Source organism: Plectropomus leopardus, chromosome 8 (genome assembly GCF_008729295.1).
Source record: "Plectropomus leopardus isolate mb chromosome 8, YSFRI_Pleo_2.0, whole genome shotgun sequence".
NCBI lineage: Eukaryota > Metazoa > Chordata > Actinopteri > Perciformes > Serranidae > Plectropomus > Plectropomus leopardus.
In genome coordinates, this window is record NC_056470.1 from 11,832,183 (window position 1) to 11,855,944 (window position 23,762).

General features: G+C 38.8%; 3 protein-coding genes across 4 annotated transcripts in view; 1 reads left to right on the forward strand and 2 right to left on the reverse strand.

Moving 5' to 3' along the window:
* Positions 1-6: 6 nt before the first annotated feature.
* Positions 7-4,594, reverse strand: LOC121946961. 2 transcript variants are annotated; one of them, XM_042491810.1, is made up of 10 exons: positions 4,428-4,594; positions 4,325-4,349; positions 3,695-3,808; positions 2,799-2,908; positions 2,538-2,664; positions 2,238-2,267; positions 2,117-2,131; positions 1,949-2,023; positions 893-1,158; positions 7-815 (listed from the first exon to the last, which is right to left on the reverse strand). In XM_042491810.1, exons 1-10 carry the CDS (start codon positions 4,488-4,490, stop codon positions 366-368), a joined length of 1,275 nt encoding a protein of 424 aa, XP_042347744.1. In that variant the 5' UTR covers positions 4,491-4,594; the 3' UTR covers positions 7-365. The 2 variants fall into 2 exon arrangements, with proteins under 2 accessions (XP_042347744.1, XP_042347743.1); XM_042491809.1 differs by having other exon boundaries at positions 1,922-2,023.
* A 1,103-nt stretch (positions 4,595-5,697) lies between these two features.
* chdh (choline dehydrogenase) lies at positions 5,698-16,933 on the forward strand. Its single transcript, XM_042491339.1, is given in 11 exon segments — positions 5,698-5,761; positions 7,988-8,441; positions 9,239-9,469; positions 10,618-10,784; positions 10,913-11,064; positions 11,691-11,820; positions 12,484-12,618; positions 14,008-14,150; positions 15,914-16,016; positions 16,318-16,551; positions 16,554-16,933. Coding segments are annotated over 10 exon segments (1,902 nt in total). The 5' UTR covers positions 5,698-5,761; positions 7,988-8,016; the 3' UTR covers positions 16,736-16,933.
* Positions 16,934-21,765: 4,832 nt separating this feature from the next.
* The window catches only part of cacna1db (calcium channel, voltage-dependent, L type, alpha 1D subunit, b), a 98,360-nt gene continuing 96,363 nt past the window's right edge, over positions 21,766-23,762 (reverse strand). The window contains exon 48 of the mRNA XM_042491340.1: positions 21,766-23,465. Within this exon, the coding sequence (XP_042347274.1) occupies positions 23,160-23,465 (306 nt within the window). The 3' untranslated portion in view covers positions 21,766-23,159. The remainder of the gene's footprint in view (positions 23,466-23,762) is intronic.

Below are 23,762 nucleotides of genomic sequence, written 5' to 3' on the forward strand. Positions count from 1 at the left end.
TGGGAGTGCTTTGAGAAATGATGATGATTTTTGCACATTAAAAAAGCACACAATACAATGTAATTATAGAAGAAACAAATGCGCATTATCAAAAAAAAAGTAACATACACTAAATAGAAATACTTATTCTAAAATGACACCAAAAATGTGCATACACTGAACTGTAACTCTGAGTGACAATCCCCCAGGCCCCCACTTCTTATGACACGTACCCACCCCGGGGTACCACACCAGTGCTTAACTGGTAACCAGTATGAGCATAGGTTTATGCCATTATTAAAACATAACATGAATGCAGTTTAGAAAGTGCAAAAAGACTCAGCTATTCACTAACTAACTATTTTGACCCTTCTTTATCCATCAGTCTAAACATTTTCATTGCAGATGTTCAAACAAAAGCAAGTTTTTAATGGTTCCACCTCTCTATAATTGCTTGTCTGATGTCCACTTAGCCTTTCCACAGCTTCACTTAATGCCACTGTACACTTCTTACTGTAGGCCACCCCTGCTCTGAAGACCAAATCAGATATCTTCTTGCCGTACAAACTTTGGCTGTGTAGACTCCAGCACAGCTTGTTCAAGTCCTTCATCAGACAAAAAGTCTTGCAGGCCCTCAGTTCAGGCGCAAGGTTATTTGGCTTCTTGTCGCACTGCTCGCCAAGCTTCACAACCCAGAACTTAGCCAGGTCGCTGGTGTTCTTCGCATGACTCGCCACCATGTTGAGAATCAGGGGGTAAAGGTCACGAGCTGCAGCTGGGATGGAGGGTTCTGGGAAGGTGAGGTTGGGAGAAGAATGGCTGGGCTGTGAAGAGGACTGAGAGAAGAGAGTTTTTTTTAATCACTCCTATTCAGACAGCAAGAAATAAATAACATACAATTAATAATCTCTACCTGTGGGCACACAATGAGGACTATGTGTGCAGCCTTGGCCTGTTCTGCCAGCCAGCGCATTGGCCCCAGCACTGCGATCTTCGTTTGCTGCCACATGTCGACAGCCACGCTGCAGCCGCCGTGCCACTGCAGGAACTCTGCCAGGGCCACCACGGCCTGCTGGAAAGCTGGATTCTCAGCAGGGTACACCATGAGGACAGGGACTGGTGGAGATGTAGGCAACTTTCTAAAACTAAGTGAGGTTGATTTGGCTCCACAGCTTTTATCTGGAGAGTAAGAAACACAGACAATGATGTGATAGTTATCTGCAGTACCAGGCAGTGGTGTCAGACATATTATATAACCCAAAGGGGTTTTCTGAAATTGTTTGTGGTGAGCCCAAGTTTGATTCATTTCAGTACTTCTTTCATCTAACCTTCAAATGTAGCAGGGGAGGCATGATTCCTTTGGAAGATAATAAGACTGTTAGCCACTGAGTGGTTAAAGATGAGCTCTTTTACAAAATGACTGAAAGATCGTTGTGAATGGGTTGGTCAGCATTTCACAAGTTTCAAGTTTCAAGTTTCAAGTTTTGGGTGGGATAGTAACTGAGGATGTATCAAAGCATGTGAACAAGACAGGCAGTCTGTGCATCTGCATCAGGTTGAATATTTTTTTCACATTCATCATGTGCAATTTTAGGGCCTATAGGCAGAGATGTGACCAAGTACTTGTTTTTGCAAGTCTCAAGTCTTTGCAATAAGTCCCAAGTAAAGATAGGCAAGTCCCAAGTCCTACAGTGTCAATTTGCTGGGAATGAATAGCGTTAATGATGGGAGGTAGGTATCAAGTATATTCAATTCAAAGGGCTCATGTCCATGTGAAGTCAAAAATCACTTGTGGTAAAGTCAGAGACGAGTTGCAAGTCTTTTTTGATTTGGTCTAATGTCATCAAATTTGTGACATTTAGTCCAAGTCATGTAACTCGAAACTACACCTCTGCCTGTAGGTCCACCTTCATCTAAATGTATGTTTAGAAAGTGCATTTACAGATTATGTAGCAGGAAGTCAGGATACCCAAACCAGCCAGTCCCCCGACAATGGCCACTGCTACGCTGATGAAGTTCACATCTGGGACAACTGGTCCCGAGTCTGCACAGACAAACACACATAAACACGCTCCTCATTTTCCTTCATGTAATTAAAATTAAGCTGACAGCATTTAAAGTAATTGTGGAGTCTTACCTGTAGTGGACAACTCTGCAGGGAAATATTCCAACGTATTATTAAAGATAGAAAAATCTACATCTTTTTAGTAAAGTTCCACACATTATATGCACATACACAAGTAAATGAGATCACTCACTTGTAGGAAGTGGAGTAGGCTTTGATGTGACTGAAGAAAACAGAGAAGGAGGTTAGACATTTTAATACTTTTCACCTCACACTGCCTGCATGGAAACAACAGAGCAGCCGTACCTGGGATTAGGAGATTAGGGAACACATGACTATATGGTGCCCAGTACATGCTTGTAAGACTGAAAAATGAGACATTATCACAATGCTTTTGACTTGTACTGAGTTCCTCAAAGTGTGGATAACGAATAATATTCTCAATAAAACTTTAAGAAAGTATCAAAAGGTGAGAATAAAAATATGAGCTTACTTTTTGGAAAAGGTATTACGATCCTGGTATACTTGTAAGATTCAATCTCCGGTGGAGGCAAAGGGAGATTGGAAGCTTGGATGAAGTTGGAGCCATAGCTTGCTTTTACTAAATAATGAAACCATTTCTAGATATGAAAAGATGAAAATCACTGCGTCAAATTGAACATTTTTAAGCCTCATGTAATCTTTAGAAAGTCTATGATTTCAAACTCATGTTGTGCAGAAAATCACCAATTAAACAAGATTCCATCTGCAATACCTGCTCTGATCCAGCAGGGCATGCCTCTGCAAAAACTGGGTCATATGTACAATGGTACGATGCTTCTCCCGAGATCATGATCCGAGTGCCTGTCAGGTATTCATTACTACCTGCAAAGAAACAGAAAATGTCAGAGATCCTCTCAGACAAAATAAAGATATATATATGCTCTCCTTCCTTTCCTTCCCTTTCACACCCTACCATTCATAAGTTACACCGCTGTCTCCACCAACTCCAAAATCAGACCATCTTTCCAACCCGTGCACCACTGTATCCTGAAAACTTACCCACAACTCAATTTATGTTGTTATTTAGTCGTAGCAGCTCACTATATGTGTACTGTGTCTGTCTGATTCCTGCTACATGTACAAGTTTATGACTATTCTTGTTTTTAGTGTTTTATGTATTTGGTATTTATAATTAAGGAGCTGTTCATAATTCTAGTTTTGATGATTGTCCTCTGTTATAGAAATCTGACATTTTTCACAATGGTTTTAATAAAAATGAACCTCTGGGGTTCAGTGCCTTTAAAGAAAAATGTATTAGGGTTCCTGTTTTTTGTTTATATTTTGAGCGTTGCAATTTTTTTAAAAAAAAATCTTCATCCTGCTGCAGTGTCAACCAGACCAAAGTCCTGTTTGTTATGTAAATAAAATGAATTTCTGGCAAATCTCCTCATTTGGTACGACATACTTCCTTTTTTAAACAGACAACCAGTAATAACCAGTAAGTGACTTTATTGTATTTAAAATATATATTTAACAATCAATTCTGAATATGCCATATCAGAGAATTCTGCACCATCCCAAGTGTTTGGAAAACTATAATCTTAAAGTAAACAACATCAAGTCATTTTTTTATGTTTCTATGTGGGAAAAATAAAAAGTGTTGCATACCATCAACATTGATTGCCCAGCTTATGTTCAACATATCCTCTCCTCCTTCTTTCACCAGCTCCACTCTCAGGTCCGCCAGCAAAGATGGAGACTTGTCACTACTAGGAGGGAAAGCTGCAACAAGAGATGGCAGTGGCACTCACACTTTATAGATATTTCAGCTGTTTAAATGTATCTGATGTTTGCTTACAGTTTGTATAATGTTCAATGTCAAAACGTGTTCAAATTCACAAGAATCTGGAACTTAGTGGATCAAATGTTTTGAAAAACTTTGTGGCTACTGGTTTTATGAAAATGTCAGTAACACATTTAAATAAACGTATCTCGTTCACCCCTGACCTGCAATAAAATGAAATAAACAGGCAATTAAACTTCTGTCTATATCAAATTGTCTTTAGGCTATAACTTTATCTTGTGGGCTATATTTTGAGGTAATGGAATCTCCACTTGTTCCAAATGTTTCATTTTCATGCAAAATATAAAGATGAAAGCTTTGTAAAACAAACATTAATCAAACAGTACAAAATACCTTAAGAGACTGGTTTCTGCATTGGATCAAACACTGTTATGGCTTCAAAACCAACATGATAGGCCTATAAATAACAAATGTATGAATAATAAATAACTTACTGTGAAATTCATGACACTCCACCTTCTGCAAAGAAATCCCAAAAATAGATGAGTTAAATCACTGTCAACTTCAACTAAAACAACTGATGGCTCAGTAACTTACGATTTCATGAGATGTCACCTGGGCCGCCACAAAGGAGAAAAAAATCAGTATGGGACCCCACATCACCAGCTTCTGGTTGGACCTTAAAAAAGTAGAAATATAAAAATAAGGGATGTATCCACTTTTAGAGTCAACAGAATCTAGCTAACTGGTTACCTGCAGTGGGATCACTTTAATGTGACTCACTGCTTTAATACCGTTAAGTTATAGCCTAAATACAGCCCCGCCCACAGCCGTTTCCTCATTGGGGTAAGCCAGCCTCTACTCTAAACTAGCCCCATTGGTATTTGATATTCGTGTATACAGTAAGCATTACGTTAAGACCGCATAAGAAGTGACTTCAAAATAAAAGCTACGATCCGATGAACGTGCAGGCACACATAAATAGAATGAGTCAACAGTATTTCAATCACTACGCATTTTCACAATAATTCAGTGACTCAGTCAGTCAGTCACAAAGTCAGTCTGCGAAAAAATAAATAATACATGAAATTAATGAGAATATAATAATCTTCACCTGCAAAGTGTATTTCAGTCATCAATTTGATATACTTTCTTTTATAACCTAAATCTAATGGAAACATAGCTAATATATAAGATTTGAAAGGGCTTTAACTTTTAAAATCTGCATCAGAATAAGTGAAATAGTGTGTGTAAGGAGGCCATTTCCTCAAAATTGTAGAAGTAGTAGTAGAAGCAGTAGTTTATTCCGAATTTGAACTGAAAGGAAAAGAGCTGGTATATGACATATAGGGCATCAGTTTTGAAATGTAACATCAGAATGTCGTGGGAATGTCTGAGTGACATCCTGAATCTGTGCACTGAAGTGAAGTGGTCTACTTTCAATTACAAATGAATTTGGTCTGTAGCAACAGGATGTCTCAGAATGAAACTCTGAGGGGGTGTACTCTCGTTTTAAATCAGATTTTCTTTAGAAATGTATTCACTATTATTAAATTTGACTAATTATTCACACAATTTAGAGTCAACATTTTGAGTGGAATACAGTTTGTACGGCTTAGTATTAGATAGTTATTTTCGATTTCACGTAGCCTATCATTAAATCTTATTTATTTTGTTAAACTATTCTTTATGTATATTCATGTTCATTTCATTTCATTTTATTTATTCGTGTATTTATTATTTTTACAGGTATTTATTTTTATTTTGAAGTCATCGCTCTCACGCTCTTACCGTAATGCCTGTTGTATACACGAACCGTAAAACAGCGTGGGTGTTGCTTTGACCGTATTTTTTAGGAGAAGGCTGGCTCGACCCCAGCTCGGCAGGGGTTAACCCGTTGAACTGTGAGCTAACGTGAGTTACCGAAAACGGTAAGTTTCGCTCTCTCTCTTTTTTTTTTTTTTTTTTACAGTTCATAATGCAGTTGCTCACGTGCATGTTGGCGTGAATCCACCACCTCGATTCAAACTAAATGTAGTTTGTAGAGTTGCATAAAAGTAATCCCATGCTCTGCAGACGACGTAAACAGTAAATCTAAACAACGGTTAACTAATGCAAACTACAAAAACAAGTATCAGCCGCGCTGCCAACTTAAGCTGAATCCTCCCAACGATATTAGATGCAATATAAACGTGTTTTAGATTACTTGAAATGCGGTTTAACCGAGCAGAAAGGTGTCTTAAAATGTTGCCTGCAGCAGACCTATAGACCCAGACTGTTACACTGATAAGCTAACGGTTGCGAAATTGACCTTTCGTCATAAACATTTATTCGGTCCCAACTTTTCTTCAGTTGCCCACTTGTGGTGAATGTTTTTGTGTCTCAATGTTTTAAAAGGTATTTACCAACATTGTCTTCGTAGAGGTTGTATAATTCAATTTGCCACTGAATCTGCTGGTGAGTAGCTGGTTTTATTGCTCTGACCTATATACCCCCGCCCTGTCCTGCATGACAAGACATAACTTAAGCCCATAGATCAAATATTTACAAGATCAGACACTTTACTGCAGCCTTTGCTCTGTAGCCTTTTATATAGTAGAGTAGACGTGATACACACGTTCTCCTGTTCTCACACTCCTACACGCACGCGCAGAAAACGCTTTCCTGTTGCTCATCTGAACTAAATTAACACACTTCCTCTCTAACGTGACTAGGTATGATGTTGGGGTCACATCAGGCTACATTACAAAGTAGGTCTGCAACAGAGAAGAGCCTCTCAAACTGGTTAAGACACAAAAGCAGTGGCGGTTCTAGCACATTTGGTGCCCTAGGCTCCCCCTCCCCCTTCCCCTCCCCTTAAAAAATTCAAATTCAAACCTGGCTAATAACAACTAAGTGTACTAATTTTCTTTCAGTACTAGTAACATGTTGTACATGTGTTACAACCATCAAATAAATCAATAAATACTCAATAAATAATTGAATAAAAATTGTTCAAAATGGAATTACAAACTAACGTTATCAGAAAAATAAACAATATGTGACAATAAAAAATAACAATAAAAAAGTTCTAATGAACTTTCTAATGGACTAAGGATGCACTGATTTTAAATTTCTGAGCCAATGTTGATACCAATTTTTAAAACAATAATTTGGCCAACAGCTGAAATTGATGTTATACATTGTCTACACTAAAAAAAAAAAAAAAAAACTGAACTGTTCAATATTATATAAATATTATAATACTATATAAAAATTCAGTGATACGCATTTATGAAACAACCTCTAATACAACCTTCTTTTACATGAAAAATAAGCAAAAGCCTCTTTACTATAAATAATACTTAAAACAATACCTGTATTGTATATTGCTGTGAAAATAGCAAAACTTTTCTCCCTCAAACATGTGTATTTATTCAAATTTCTCACCAAAAACTACATCTTGCAAGATTACATTATACACATCAAGATACCTTCACCCAGTACTCATTTTTACTGCATTGAGCTTTAACGCATCACAGTGTAACTAAATAAAACCTGTTAGTTATGGCTACCAGCTTCTTAGACGTAATGTTAATTAGCTCTCTTCCTGTCCATTTCAACACAGATTTATTGTTTGATTTGTTTGGTCTTATCTCTCTCCACATACAGTAGTGCAGTGGCAGTTGATGTTGAAGTTGACGGAGGAGGGAGTAGGTATACTCTTCTATGTACTCCAATGCCTTTTGGTTAACAGATGGGTATTCTGTAGACAGAAAAATGTCCTCTGACATCCGCTCGACTCGTGCATTTTGTTTTTTCTGGGCACAATTTTGACACCCCCCGTCGAGATGGCGCCCTTGGGCGGCCTTCTATATCGCTAATGGCAAGCACCGCCGCTGCACAAGAGACTATTGGCTAATAAAATATAAGCATTTGGCACTTGATTTAAAAGTTAAGGGAGACGTATAAACCCCTCTCCTTGACAGCAGTGAATGGGCCATTACAAATATCTGTCTCCAGGTCAGGTATTTTTCTAGTTGTCCATTAAACTGCTGGTATTTTAACTAAATGAGTTGAGGCCATGAGAAGGACAAGGTATTGCTGAGCTAATGGTTAATAATACGTAAGCCAAAAGCCCTCAAGTGTATCCTAAAGTGTGTTGTTGTGATTTACAGTGAATAAAGAAAACACTTCTTGAAGCAGAATGTTGTCTTTGGCCACATCGAGCCAAACTGGAGCCCGACGATTCATGACTGCGACCCGAGGGAGGTTTATGAGGGACGGCAGGTGCCTGTTTACCTGTTTTCCAGATGTTGTCCCCAGGACCAGAAGCACTGGCCAGTCCTTCTCCTGGTCCTCTTCCAACCACTACAGATGCTTCAGTGCCACTGCTGCTCGCTGGAACGCTTCATCGTCACCTGCAGCCAATCAGAAAACACCGTCCTACAGTTACATCATTGTCGGGGCAGGGTCGGCGGGCTGCGTCCTCGCCAATCGTCTTAGTGAGGATGCCCACGAGTCTGTGCTGCAGCTGGAGGCGGGCCCGAAGGACATGGTGCTAGGCAACATACAACTCTCATGGAAGATCCACATGCCAGCTGCGCTGACCTACAACCTCTGTGATGACAAGTAGAGTAGTTAAATAATTTTACTTGAAATGTTTTGGTGCTGATGTGTGAAACTATTTTATTTGCCTTACAACTCACCACACTTTTTCCAAGTGTAAGGAAGCACAAGTAACTTAAACACAAGGTTGCAAAAGTACGAGGCTTTCATGATATGATAACCGTCTTAAAAACTATCATGGTGTCATTTTATCACAGTATTATCGAATTATTATTATTGTTTTTAATAGTTACAAAAGCCCTTAAAGGAATGAAAACAGTAACATTTTTTTAGGTAAACAAAGTAACCTCTAGCGGTGAGGTTGCAGAACTGAAACTTCTCCTGTATGCAAAGCATGGAGGAGAACTACAGTGACTCATGCGAAAATGGCCCTAGAAAATGGTCTAGAGCCAGTTTTTGGTTTATCCATTGCGGACCACTGTAGAAACAACATGGCGGACCCGCTCAATGTGTCGATATAAACAGTTCATTCCAAGGTAACAAAAACACAGTTCTTATTTTCAGGTGATTATAAACTAATGACAACACATGTAAGGATATTATATACCATTGCTGCCAATAAATCCCCCTAAATCATACATACTGGACCTTTAAAGCCACAATGAATAAAAAATGGATGTATAAGTAATTTGAACAAATCATTCACCCATTTATCACAGTGGTGCAACTTATCAGTCTTGTCTTTTTGTATCTCAGTATAACAATAAATCACTAAACTGTTGTTGTCCAGAACATTTAAGCAGACAGATATTGATTCTACTCCGATGCTATGCTGTATTTCTTTCCAATTTTGCCCTCAGGTATAACTGGTACTACCACACTCTACCTCAGGCCCACATGGACAACCGGGTGTTGTACTGGCCGAGGGGCCGTGTCTGGGGCGGGTCCTCTTCACTCAACGCCATGGTGTACATCCGTGGACATGCTGAAGACTACAACCGCTGGCAGAGAGAGGGAGCCGAGGGATGGGACTACGAGCACTGTCTGCCTTACTTTAGGAAAGCTCAGTGTCATGAGCTGGGAGAAAACAGGTACCTAACAAAAAATATTCAAAGGCCCTTTTGACTTGTGTTAACATCATTAATATATAGTAAATAACATATAGTTAAAACTCATGGAATGAAGTTGAGGGGAAACCTGGCTTTGGCAGTGTCAGCGCTTCAGTCCCATAGACTCAACTTGGATCAAAATGCGTCCTGGTAGGTAATGTAATATAGTATTCCGTAGCACAATAAAAAAAGTTCCCACACAAAATTGTGCCGTATGAGTATCAAAGATAAAATGCAGTGCGTCACCAGTCTAATGTTACCACAGGAGACTTGGAAATGGGGAAACACATGCAAATGAAGATGGTAGATGGCAGCTCAGATATTAGCATGTTGGTTAATGATAAAGACTTGTGTGGCCTGGAAACAAATATGACATTTCGGAGAATCGATGCACATGGTTGTGTTATTTTAAAATATAGAGCAATCAGGTTTGTAGTATCATGTATCAGACTAAAATTCACTGGAAGCTTATCCTGCAGTTGTAGCTTAACCTATGCTTCCACTGAATTCCTTATCACCAAGTCTTGTTAACACACACTTCACACGGCTAAGCCTGATAAGTGACATTTGATCATCTGTCTGGCATGAGGTTACTTCAGCCTGGGTGATAATTTTTGTTTTTTCATCTACATGCAAAAGTAGGACATTCAAGTCAGTCCTATTGAGCACATTTTCACATTCTTCTATTTTTATGTGTCCAAGCTTTATATTGTTTTCAAACTGTTTGGATCAGATAGATTTTAGAAATGTGTCGATGGTTTTACAAAACAATTGCAGGTAGAATCGTCTCAGGAAATTTTTGTTTTTAAACCCTTTAGGGACTCTACTGTCACTATTTCAAGGCTCACCGTTGTGGGTCAGAAATCTACTTCCTTAAACTCAATTTTTGATTGCCCCACTATAATTGTTTTATTTAGTAGTGGTTATCAAGTAACAACAAAGACCTGAGATAGGTGCCATTAAAGAAACAACACTGTTTTGTCTGCCTTGCTCTCACACTTGCAGCAAACTGCGCAATGCATGGTTGGAGTTACGTCTAATGCTGGGTTCACACTGGATGTGGAAGCACCTTTGTGTGTTAATTTTCCACACAGCCGCCAGTCAGTGTGTGTGTCTTGTGTGTGCTGTAGGTACCGGGGAGGCAGTGGACCTCTTCACGTGTCCAGAGGGAAGACAAACCATCCCCTTCACAAAGCTTTTATTGAGGCGGGGCAGCAGGCGGGGTACCCCTTCACTGATGACATGAATGGACACCAACAGGAGGGCGTGGGCTGGATGGACATGACGATTTTTAAAGGTTAAAGATTAAAAAAAGAACAACTATTACCACAATTATTTAGGAACACTTTTTACTACAATTCAGTATTTTGACATCTTTTATAAATGAGCTGTATTGTCAACATCTCCCTGCCCGAATCTGTCCAGGAAAGAGGTGGAGCACAGCCAGTGCCTACCTGAGACCTGTCCTGGGTCGACCCAACCTGAAGACGGAGGTGCGCTGCCTGACCACCAAGATCCTGTTTGATGGTAACCGTGCTGTGGGCGTGGAATACACACAGAAAGGACAAAAGAAAAGGGTAAGGTGGATACGAGTTCCTCGTAAAGAAAAATTATGTTATGTAAGGTGATAAATTAAAAAGTAACACACAAATTGGGAATATCTTTTTTTGATCATCTTTTTAGTTACTACTCGTCTTATTGTATGTAGATATTTATGGCAATATTGGTCTATTGATCCATCATTTTGGTTCCATCTAAAATATCTTAATAACTGTTGGATGGATCAGCTCAAAATGTTGTACAGAGCACAAATACTCATGACCGTGGCAATCTCCCGACTTTTGCTCTAGCACCATGATGATGATGTCTTTGGATTTTGTAACTTTCTTTACCATTTTTGAATGGAGAGCAGTGAAATTTGGCACAGATGTCAATGTTGCCCAAAGGATGAATCATAATGACTTTGGTAATCTCCTGGTTTTTTGTTTAGCACTACTAGTAGGTCAGAAATTTCACTTATTCAGTAAAAATCAACATTCTTGGTTCCCAGACAAATGACTCTGATGACCCTGTCATGAACATGTAAGCACCCTGACAGTATCGTGAATATTAAAGCATGCCTGTTGGTAATCATATAGCCACTATCATGGATGGAGATTCTTGTTCAATAATTCCCTCATCAGTTTTTCTGGTCCCTTTTCAGGCATTTGCAGATAAGGAGGTGATATTAAGCGGTGGAGCCATCAACTCCCCTCAGCTTCTCATGCTGTCGGGGGTGGGAAACGCTGATGACCTAAAACAGCTCGGCATCCCTGTGGTCCAGCACCTACCCGGTACATTTTGTGCACTCAGAGATGTGTGTTTTTTTAAACCATTATAGCATACAATGTGTAGGATCAAGTGGCATCTAGCTGTGAGGTTGCACAAATGAAACGTATCTTCTGTGTGCATGTAGGAGAGATATGGTGTCTGACGTAAAAGCCTGAATGGGCCTATTTAGAGCCAGTGTTTGATTTGTCTGTTCAGGGCTACTGTAGAAACAACATGGTGGACTTGATGGAAAAAGACTCGCTCCATTTGTAGATATAAACGGGTCATTCTAAGGTTTCGAAAACACAATGTTTCTCAATTTGAGGTGATTACAAGCTAATGAAAATATTGTTTTTAATATTATACACAATTTCTGCCAATAGATATCCATAAATCCTACACACTGGGCCTTGAAAAAGCATCATTTTAACAAACTGATTATGGAAAAAACTCTGACTGAATAAACTGAAGATGCTGGTTTACACTATCTGCACACTCCACAAACTCCCCACACTGCTGTGAAGCAGACCAGGTTGGAAATCAAGTGTCTTTTTCAACACATCAAAAACCAACACAAACTGATATAGTGATTCCACCTGTTTGATGCTGATATACATATCAGGCCTGAAATTCATTTTATTAGAATGACTGGTTTCCATGCCTCTCTTGGCTCTGTTGTTTCTCAGGTGTTGGCAGTAACCTGCAGGATCATTTGGAGCTGTACGTCCAGCAGCAGTGCACTCAGCCCATCACCCTGTACAAGGCCCAGAAACTTTTCCACATGGTGAAGATAGGCCTGGAGTGGCTCACCCTGTTTACTGGTAAACAAATAGGACTTTTCTGTTCGCAGCTTTGGCCATTCTGAGTCAAACCATGTGCTGACTTCCATTTGCATTACCAGTTTAAATGTGCTTAGCTGTGTTGAGTCATGTTCAAGAGAAACATTTTATATAGTAAGGTCAAAACTCACCCAACTGCCGCCCAAGCCAGTTGCATTGACGTCAGATGAGCTTCGTTGTCATTCAGGGCCGGTTCAGCGTCGTCGTTCAGTGACTGTTCAGTATCATCTTTCAGGGATGGCTTAGCGTAAACTTAGCCTCTCCTTTTCTTCTAGAGCCATTTCACCATTTCCCTTTTTCAAACAAGACACAGTAGATGCCAAGCAAAATCTTAACAACAACCGGAAAATCCATGATGATAAGTAGCAAGGTACCAACAACCATAGCACTGTGCAATGAGTAAAGAGTGCTAAAGGAGGCACTGCTTTTAAATGTCATAGACTCAAGACAAACACACCATCGCACGTGGAAAAGGTTTACATTTTTTTTAAAAGTTCTACAAAAAAGTTAATTTCTGAGGGTTGATACCACTGAACTTCAATAAAAACTCACTTAATTAATGCCTATTATTAAAACAGAAAATATAAGTTAAGGACAGATATGGGTCCATATCAATTTGGTGTCACAAAATGTAGAAGTATTTGAGGTAAAACAAAACTACTCTTCCTTACTATCCTCCACAGCCTTATTGGATATTTTATTCCACAGGTGTTATGCTTGTTCAAAGTAGCTCAGTTGTTTTGTTTTTAATCACAGAAGAGTAACTAGCCAGATTCAAAGAAAACCTCAGGGTGGTAACTGTTTATATAACCAATTAGCAGTAAATGAACTCTTACAACAGAGTTCTTTCGAGGGTGTGTCGGCCTGCAGCAATTTTTTTTTTGTTTTGTTTTGGGATTTTTGGGTTTGAAGTCTGCAGGCGGGCATGTCTATATTTGCAGGCCTGATGCACGTGACAGAGTCAGTGATTGGTATCACAGCACTATTCATAGGGATCTTTTAATGATTTTTCTTAGTCAGGACTCCTGAATCATTTGGTGGATGTTTTCTGACACAGAGTACACAGCGTGGACTGTAAGGTGAGCTCAGTACAACTCGAATAAGGCAGAAAACACTGGTGTCACAATAGCAAAAATTTCCAGAGTTGCCTTCGCAATCATAAACACAAACTACTGACATCACACCACTGGCAACTCACCAGACGCACCAGCAGACCAGACAGAGATTGAAACACGCAGTCTGCCAGTACAAACACTCTGACTGAGTTGTTTGAACTGTCTTTGAAATGTTTGTGAGTTGGACAAAACAGACGCTGCCTGTCTGACTACACCGCATCTCGCCATCTCTCTTACAATGACAACTGTCCCCTAGGTTACGGAGCAACAGCCCACTTGGAGAGCGGAGGGTTCGTTCGCAGTCGGCCGCACGTCACACACCCTGACATTCAGTTTCACTTCCTGCCCTCTCAGGTCATCGACCACGGACGAGTTGCCTCCAAGATCGAGGCATATCAGGTGCGTGTTCAGGAAAGGGTGGCTGTGGGTGCGTCTGGAAGAGGTTTTATTCTTTGGAAGTTGTTTGGGTTTGATGTCAAGTATGTGTCAGGTTTGAGGTTGCATGGTTGTTTCATTTTATTTAGGGAGATGTGTGCCCATGCGAGTATGCGTTTCGCCTGTTTGGTATGCGTCAACAGTGTGTCACAGAAAATGGCAAAACATAGAAGTATATATGCTCCATCACACACTGAAACTACACCACTCTTAGTCATGACTGTCTTGATGAGATCCTTATTTAATACAAAAGACACAAAGGTGTTTCAGGAGTCACAAGTGCTATTCCACGGAAAAACACGATCACTTCTGACATTCAATGCCAGAGCCTCCTAGAAATTTCCAGAGAGGCGGTGAAATTATTTATTGACACTTTTCCAGGGAGGCATGGTTGCCAGGTGTGAGATAATTGTTTTACACATCCTGAAATGAGGCTTCTTTTGTAGTGCCGCAAAAGGCTTTAGTTATTCGTTTTTAACCCTTTGAAACCTGGATCGACATCCCTTTTCTTGTGCTGCATATTTAAACCTTGGAACCCTAAGCAAATGGTTTGATTTCTTTCAGAAACATGGGGAAAAAGGCAATGAGAAATGTGGCGAGACATGTCCCCTGCATATTGCAAGAAATTAGTAGATTAAGAATTTATTTTTAAAAAAGCTCAGGAAACATTTCCAGAGAACTAGATTTTGATATATATAATATTCAAAATTATTTTTAAAGAATTATCATAATTTTCAAGCTTTTTTTTCTAGTCATTCTTTCCCTTTTTTGTTTTGTTTTGTTTGTTTTGTTTTGTTGTTTAGTGTTCGTGTTTTGGAAAAAAAATTTTGTTGCTAATTTTCAGGTTATTTTCTTATGCTTTTTACAAATTTCTTGTCCATCTGGGGGATGTTTCTTCTTTTAATCATAATTATAATAACTTTATTTATATAACACCTTGAAAAACACAGTTTACAAAGTGATTTGACATTGATTAATATAGAATAAGAAATAAGTCAAAAGATAAATAAGTAAGATAAGTAATAAGATAAATTTAATTAAAAGACAAAATTAAAAAGTATAAATAAATAAATAAAATTAAAAGATGAATTAAAAGTCGACATCACATAAAGTCTATTGATTGCAGGTTGAATCTTTTTAAGAAGTGACTTAAAACAAGTCACTGATTCTGCCAGCCTTTTTTTGTTGCTCATTGCCTTTCTCCTGTTTTTGAAAGAAATCAAGCCAGTTTGCCCAGGTATGAAAGGGTTAAACAATGGGCATGTTTGTTTCAGAAACTGAGGTGCGTAGGAACCAAAAATGCAAAAACACTGGGAATAGCATAATGGGTAGCACCTGTAGTGCTCGAGGACAACAAAAGCAGTTGTTTTAAAAGTGTGTATTGGATGAAGGTATTGTTGTGATTCGGTTGACAGGAATAGTTTGGGAGAAAGAAAATAGTTCCTGCATGAAACTGCTCACAACAAAGTCTGTGGATTATCTTGAGTAACCGTGTCATGATTTATGGAAAGAGACATTGCTGTTGAGTTTTTTTTTATTTATTGATTTTTTGGTGCTCTGAGCACCATGTATTTGATTTTGGGGTGAAGTTTCTCTGTCTTGCGTTAGGAGTTTGATCAGCTCACAGTGAGTACAGAGAAAAGAAAGTCTAAGAGTACAGCACATGTGCCATGGAGGTGTGAATATAAAACATACCACAGAGATGAGTGTTTCTGCTGGTGTTGCAGGTTCACGTCGGACCAATGAGAAGCACAAGTATCGGCTGGATGAAGCTGAAGAGCGCCAACCCTTTGGATCACCCAATTCTCCAGCCAAACTATCTCTCCACCGGTAAGAGTCAGTCACTGCACTGTCAAGTACAGAAGTCAACAAAAGTCTGAAGAACTTCTGTTTTCCCACAGAGCACGCTTTCTATGAGGCCTGTTGGTTCTGGATGTGCTTTGCTTGATATTAACTTTGACGCTTCATCTGGAGGCTGAGGAGTATTGATATTGTGCACGTGCTCAGGCTTAGTGCCAAGTGCAGAGCAGCAATGTGGAAGATGATTTGACTGTACGCCTGGAGTTGAGTTGAATGGTAAGCTAATCATATAATCATATTAACACCAGTTTTTGCTTGTCTCTCCTCTTAGATGTTGACGTGTCGGAGTTCAGGGAGTGTGTCAAACTCTCCAGAGAGATTTTCGCCCAAAAAGCTTTCAACCCGTTCCGCGGTCCTGAAGTCCAGCCCGGTCCTCAGGTCCAATCCGACGCTGACATTGACGCTTTTGTTCGGCGAAAAGCTGACAGCGCCTACCACCCGTCCTGCACCTGCAAGATGGGCTCGTCAACCGATCCGATGGCAGTCGTTGACTCGAACACACGTGTTTGGGGATGGAAAGGCTGCGTGTGGTCGATGCCTCCATCATGCCCAGCATCGTTAGTGGCAACCTGAATGCTCCCACCATCATGATAGCAGAGAAAGCTGCTGACATCATCAGAGGTCGCCCTCCTCTCGTCGACCCGGGGGTTCCCGTGTACCAACCACCAACGCTTGACACACAGAGATGAAGAAAGCACGAGCAAAGGGTAAACAGATCACAATACCGTCCGTTATTACACACCAGCAGCGTGTGACCAGCTCACTGTGTGTTTGATCTGGAGTGGATCATTTTGCCGTGGATCTGATAAATGAATAATGTGAGTGTTGTAACACACCTGATTTGCACACACAAGGCAACATATCAGTGTTACATGTTGTCACATTAACAGTAATTATGAGAAAGTGGTCTATGCTATCTCAATTCAAGGCCACAGTAAATACAGTTGATTTGAGCAGTTTACATGTGAAATTTAGGATTAGGAGACGTTTACTTTGTCGCTTCCTTATTTTTCCAATAATGATATTGGTCTTACTGTCATTTCTAAATAACATACGGAATTTCTTTAGTAAACTTCAAGAAACACGTCACTCATAAAATGACCATTTGTTGCCCACTTGTGTTGTTTGTTACCTTAAATTGAGGGAAACATCATTTTTCTCACATGCCTCCACAGAAAACAGAATGATGTATTGATTCAGGACCACGTTTAACAATATAAAAAAACATCAATTTACAAACTCTCCTACAACCCATGCAGTATAACCCAAGTCTCATTTATCAAGTTGTATGTTCAGTTCTTCCCAAACACACATTTTGGCAAAAAAAATTTTTTTTTATCAGAGTCTGGGTTTGAAGAGGGCATAGCTAGGCTTTAATATAGGTTCAGTGTTATATAGTAAGCTTTTAGGAAAAATTGCATGTGTACTGAAGGTACGACTGGATATGACACTTAAATTAGACTACGCCAGTTGTAAGTTTAATTGATGTTTGAATATATTTTTTCTGTTGTTAAACATGATCCCCAATCCATCAATAGATTATGTTCACCATTTTCCTTGGAAGCATGCCAGAAACACAAATTGAAAAAGCCAAACAAAGCCATAACTTTCAGCTGACAGAGTTTAGATAACATTTCACCCACACACTGCTTTCCTGAGTGGTTTCATGTTAAATTCCACACTACATTAATCACTTTAAAGGGGGCTCTAATTTCACAATGGAAAATTTTTACGCCTGTTACAACACAAGTACAGCTAGGTGCTTTAAAAGAATGAATCCATTAATGAAGCCATTTAAGTCACAGGCGAGCCAAGTTTTGAGGAACAGGTTGTAACTAGAAACACTTTTTTTTCATCCCAATGTTTTTTTCTCATCAGCATTCTGTCTCAAATTTTGTTGACAGCTGCATTCAGTCAATAGCAACAGTCATGTGTGAGTGATCATTACTCATTACTGTTTGTTAATCAGCAACCTGCAGACTGTTTACCCAAACAGCAACTTTTGTTTTGTCAGTCAGATCAGTCGTCACCAAGATAACCTTCCACATCATCCTGAAAAACTTCAGATTCAACATTGTGACAAATACTGTTTTCATTGGTTTGTTTTCATACAGTGTGAATCAGTGAAGGGATTATCAAACTACAAGGTCTGAGTTAAATCCACTCGAAAACCAGAGTAATTTAGCCTTTGGTGATGCCCCCCCCCCACAACCACTCGATGAGCACACCTGTATGTGTAAGTGGAAAGATTTTATCTGTTGTTGGTCTTACAGTAACTACATTCATACACTCATACACACTCATATTCTACATTTACTGAAAGTATGACATATTCTGACTTTGATGCAGGTCATTTTTACTCCTTTTTACTGCAGTTTGCGACTTATGGCCTCTTGCCTGTTTATGGTCAACTCTGTGTGTGTTGTACACCAACAAAGTCATCTACAGTTTGCAAGGCTTGGTTAGAGATGCATGCCCAAAAGAAAAAAACACATTTCATATATGGAGGAAGAAACACCTACTTTTAAACATTCTGAAAAATTCAGGTATCAGCAGGTTTTTGGATATATGGACATTTCACAAGGTCAACCTTTTCAAGAAGGTGGTTGAAGAAATGAAAGAGGGAGGCTTTTCATGTTCAGACAAGTTCGCCACTGGTAGGAAAAAATCCGATTTTGATGGAATGAAGCTAAATGACAGGCGTCTGTTCTAGTTGTTCTAGTTTTCTATTTTTTTAAATGTATCGTGGATGTTTACTAAGAAGCTTTTGATTATTGATCTGATCAGATAACACCGTCTGTGCCTATGAAATCATTATGTCCCGATGTCAATGTGAATTACTGCACATATACAGTCATTGCCGATGAAGTGTGTTCATTTGGTCATGCCAAGCGTGATGCACATTGATGTTGAGAATATTTTAGAATCAGCTTCACCGAAAATCTTAAAATTTATACATGAAGGATTGATTTCAGTAAAATTGACATTTTTATTATTATCAGCTCTAATGCAGCCAAGTGCTAGAATGAATTGATTGTCTTAGTAAGCTTTGCACTATTCTATAAAGTACTTTAATTACAGTGACAGTTATTGTTTACATTATATGCAGTGTTGTACAATATTACTTGAATGTTTAAATCATTTATGTCTTAATGAAGTAGAAACTCGCAGATCATCAAAGGGAAGATTATCATGAAAATTCTTGAGCTTTTATGCTTGCATGTTCTTATTTTCTCTTGTAAGATTGTAAACAAACACTAGAAGCCGTCCTGACCTTGTCCTCGTTACTTTATTCAGCGACCCTTACAAAAATCCTCAGCAAGAATTCAAATGTACAAAACGGGGTTTTTGTTTTCCATTGGTACAAAATCTAGAAGGTACTAGTACTTGTGCTACAAAGAAGATAGAGCTATTGTTTTTTTAAATTTCCATACAACAAATGGGTAGAAAGCAGAAATCTTCATCACTTTATACAAACACTGTACAGATTGTTTACATTGTTGTCGTATCATAGACATCTGTAAAGCAGTGGAACAGTACAAAAAAATAAAGCTGTCAGTTGCACGACAAAGCTTTGTGTTGGTTTCTGTTTCTTTTGTGTGTCTAAATTTGGATGCATTTGGATATTTGTACTGTGAATAAGCAGCAGGTGATCGCTGACTTTCTGACATGTTGTTTGCCATAAAATTTGGTTTCATTGACTTGGACTGTACAAAGTCATGGATTGTTGGCCAGTCAATTTTAATTCAATTAAAATCAAGGATAACACGGAATGACTTATTCTTTTTTTTTAAAAAGTACTTGTAATTAGTGTCTGTTTCTCTCATTGGAGAAACCATCACAGTTTCCTAAAAACAACCAGTGTCCATCCGTCTGTACGAGACGCTGCAGCCCTGCCTCTTGTCTGCAGTAAATATACTAATTTCTTACAGCATGTGTGTAATATGGCTTTTGAAGTGCTCTCAATTATTCTAAAATATTTTTTTTTGAAGTCCGTAAAATCCAAAACAATCAACAGAACCTCTGCATGGCTGCATTTACACAAAGAGATTAGAGACTTTAAATAGGTAACTTTGCCCTTCTTGATTTTTTTTTCTGATGTTGGTTGTTCCAATTAAACTGCTACACATTTACCTGTCAATCAAACACTGATGCAATTTTAGGGTTTGGAAGGTGAGAGTCTGTGTGTTAGATCACCATTAACCAATCAGAATTTTGATCGAATCACTGCAGAAACTCGCTGCATTTTTACAACTTTAAATATCTTTCTCTCTCCATTTTGTGCAAATGCAGCCTTTGCCAGAGTTTCCCTGACACCTTAACCTACACACCCCGAAAGTTAAAGAGGTAATAATTGAAATATGTCAAAAGTTTAACAAAATTTACATGCAGTTAGAAAATGCATAAGTCATTTTTATCAGCTGTATTGGCAACTAAAAACTGTATATATGTATAGGGAGTACATTTGAAGAGTATTCCAGATACCAGCTCAGGTTAAATTAACCTGCACATACTTGCTATAAGTATATGCAAGAAAAAAAACTTTTAATGTTTTATTACTAAACTTTTAATAATTGTACACAAGAAACAGTACTTCTCAACAACACATTAAAAATGGAATCAAATCAACGTATCTGGAATAATATTTCAATATTAATGTGCATGTAAATGCACTCCTTGTTTTGGTTCTATATTCGAAAGAGCCCTTTGATTGCACAGATTAAATATGTTCCCCTGACAACAGTATTTAAATTGAGGATAAAAAGAAAAGCAATGATTACCCTGCCACGATCCAGTGTTGACCTGAAGATGTTATTACAGTTGGCAGTGGTAGACAAACACCGGTTAGTGGTGGAGCAAACGTGAAGGACAGCAGGTGAGAAGTGTTGCTTCTCGTTAGTGTTTTTAAGTACGAGCAGGTTGTGCAGTTCTCTCTTTACAGGCAACAGCCTAAAAAAAAGGCAACAGCTGACATCAATCATTTCATTCCAAAAACACAAATATACTGAATTTATATATTGTCAGGAAAGTTTACCTTTCTGTGTGATGTTGGAATTACATGACAGTGACAAACAACAAATAACTATCAGATCTATGTGTTGCAGATCTACTTAATGTGACTTTATGATGAAACAAGCACTCAGATGCCTGATGAAGACTGGCAGTTAAGTTTGTTGCTGCTCGGCAGGAAGCAAAGCTCATACAAGCCACATGACTGTAGAGTGATGTCAGATGATGTCGAATGACACTGTCCTGATTATTTTGTGCCTTTAGCATTCAGGCATGAATATCTGGGTCATTTTTAAGACTCATTTAAAACATATTACCAATTGGGGTCTCATGCAGCAGTAAAATAAATGCTTTTAAAGATCATTTGAATATAGGTTTTTACCGAATTCAGGACACATCTGTGAACAAATCATGTTCTTATTCAAGCATTAAAAGTGAGCATCAAAGTATGCGGTACAGCATTAGTTTAATCTACATTTTGCCAACAGATAAGTGCAAGTAAGTGAATACAGTATTAGGTTCAGTTGTAGGTTTAAAGATATTTAACATTAGAATGTAGACAGCCATTTAACACCCTCAACACGCTTTGTACCAATATGCCAATAATTTTCATTTATTTTTTAAACCTGTTTTTTTCTCCCACATAGTGTTGTCTCTATAATGTCTTTCACTTGTTTTGTGCCTGCATCACCTAAAAATGTGGACTCATAACAGCTTTGACAAACTTAGACAAAGAGAAATTAAAAGATGGATTAATAAAATTAGGTAAAATGTTGTTGGCAATTAAGACCTCTCAAACTGACTTTAAAGTATTGACTTTGAAGGCCTGATATTTTAAAAATTGAATTCAAGACTTTTTAAGGATCTGCAGACACTCTGTACCTCAGTTTAAACACTCAGGCAGGTTGTCTGAATTTCACAAATAAGGAGGTCTGAGTAAAGTGTCTCTTTGCATATTCTGAGTGAGGCTTCGAAAATTCGCTATGGAAACGAGTGTGACATTTTGCCATAAAATCTTCCGTAATTTTCAGGGTGTTTAAAGTAATCAAGTCAGTAAAATGGGTGTAAATTTAGTGTAAGTTGTTGATGTAAAGGGGAGGATGACGTGACACACAGAAACATGCTGTAAGGTTTCCATGTGTCATATCAGTGTGCATGTCAAACAGAAGGATATGCCTGAGGACAAAGTCTTTTTTCATTGATATGTGATTTCCTTTTCAAGTCAAGTACCGAGACAAGCAACATTTAACCCTGAAACCGTGAATCCAGATGAGCCTGATCATCACTCTGCACTGAGATTAGTTGAAATAAATTAAATAAAAATATTATATGTTTTTATCACCTTTTTTGTGTTATTTGAGTCATGGAGGCCTAAATGTAATGTAAGTAACCAGCGTTTGTTATCATGACCTCTAAAGGTTAAAATCACACACTGTATATACATGACATTAAACTCAACTGAATACAGGGAATCTTTTGATACACTGGGAAGCCAAAGACATTTTGCAGCAGGACATATGCAGCTTTACAAAGCCAGCGTCTCTCCATCAAACACAATCAATGTGTTTATAACGGCGTCATATTTTCTGTTTTATTGGCTCTTCATTCTGAGTGAACAGTGTATGATTCATGGCCTTATTTAGACAAAGTAACATGATTTAAGGGCAGTGCAGCAGGAAAATGACACACCAACAATCCCAACACTGTTCACTCAATATGGATACAAAGGCCTTCAAATGAAAGCGTTGCAGTATAGAGCCAAAACAATGCAAATATCGATGAGGTGTGAGCTGGCTTTGCGAGGCTGGCAGGTTATTCAGCTGTATCCTGAATCCCTGCTTAATGACAGGCAGCTGGCGAGTAGATTGATTCCCTCTGGTTTGATTTTCTCAGCTCTTCCATATGGCCATCAGTTTCATCTCTAATCTCTCCCACGTTTCCATTTTTATTCCACAGAAAGAGAAAACAAGGCACTTTGTTCTCTTATCCATGTTTTACATTTCCATCTATTGCAGGACGCTGCTGAGCAGAGGCATCCCCTCGCTGTGGAACAGTTGTAGAAATTCAATTGAAAAAACCTAAAAGATCCCATGTGAGCCACTGCTATAGCGATGTGATGCATATCATCTCGTCTGTAAGGTCCTCCTCGCATTTCTGAGCCACATACGGCTCCTCGTCGCTGTAGTCGCGGATACTACGGTCTCTAACATGCGTGGAGTCATGTGGGTCCGAGCTGATGCTCCCGGCTCCCCCAGTGTTGCCGTTACCCATACTCCCATTCAGCAGGTTACTAGCGGCGCTCTCCATCTCATCGATGGTCAATTCGCATGCGTCTGCAATTTCGTGTGTGGTTGCTGACACAAAGTTGGGGTCCCTGGCGAATTTCCCGAGACCCTCAGAGATCAGGACCTGAGGATGACAACATAATCAAAGCTAAAAAGATAATTTTTTAAATAATTTCCCATCAGAATGACCTGAATGTGAGATTTTGGTCTTGAGAACAGTTGTGGATCTGAATTGTATGTGTGTGTGTGTGTGTGTGTGTGTGTGTGTGTGTGTGTGTGTGTGTGTGTGTGTGTGTGTGTGTGTGTGTGTGTGTGTGTGGTGTACATTAGGTTGTTGCTCTCTGGTTTGATATCATCACAAAGTTATTATTATAGCTAAGGAATGTTAAATAAATATATGGGTATTGGATATCATTTTAAA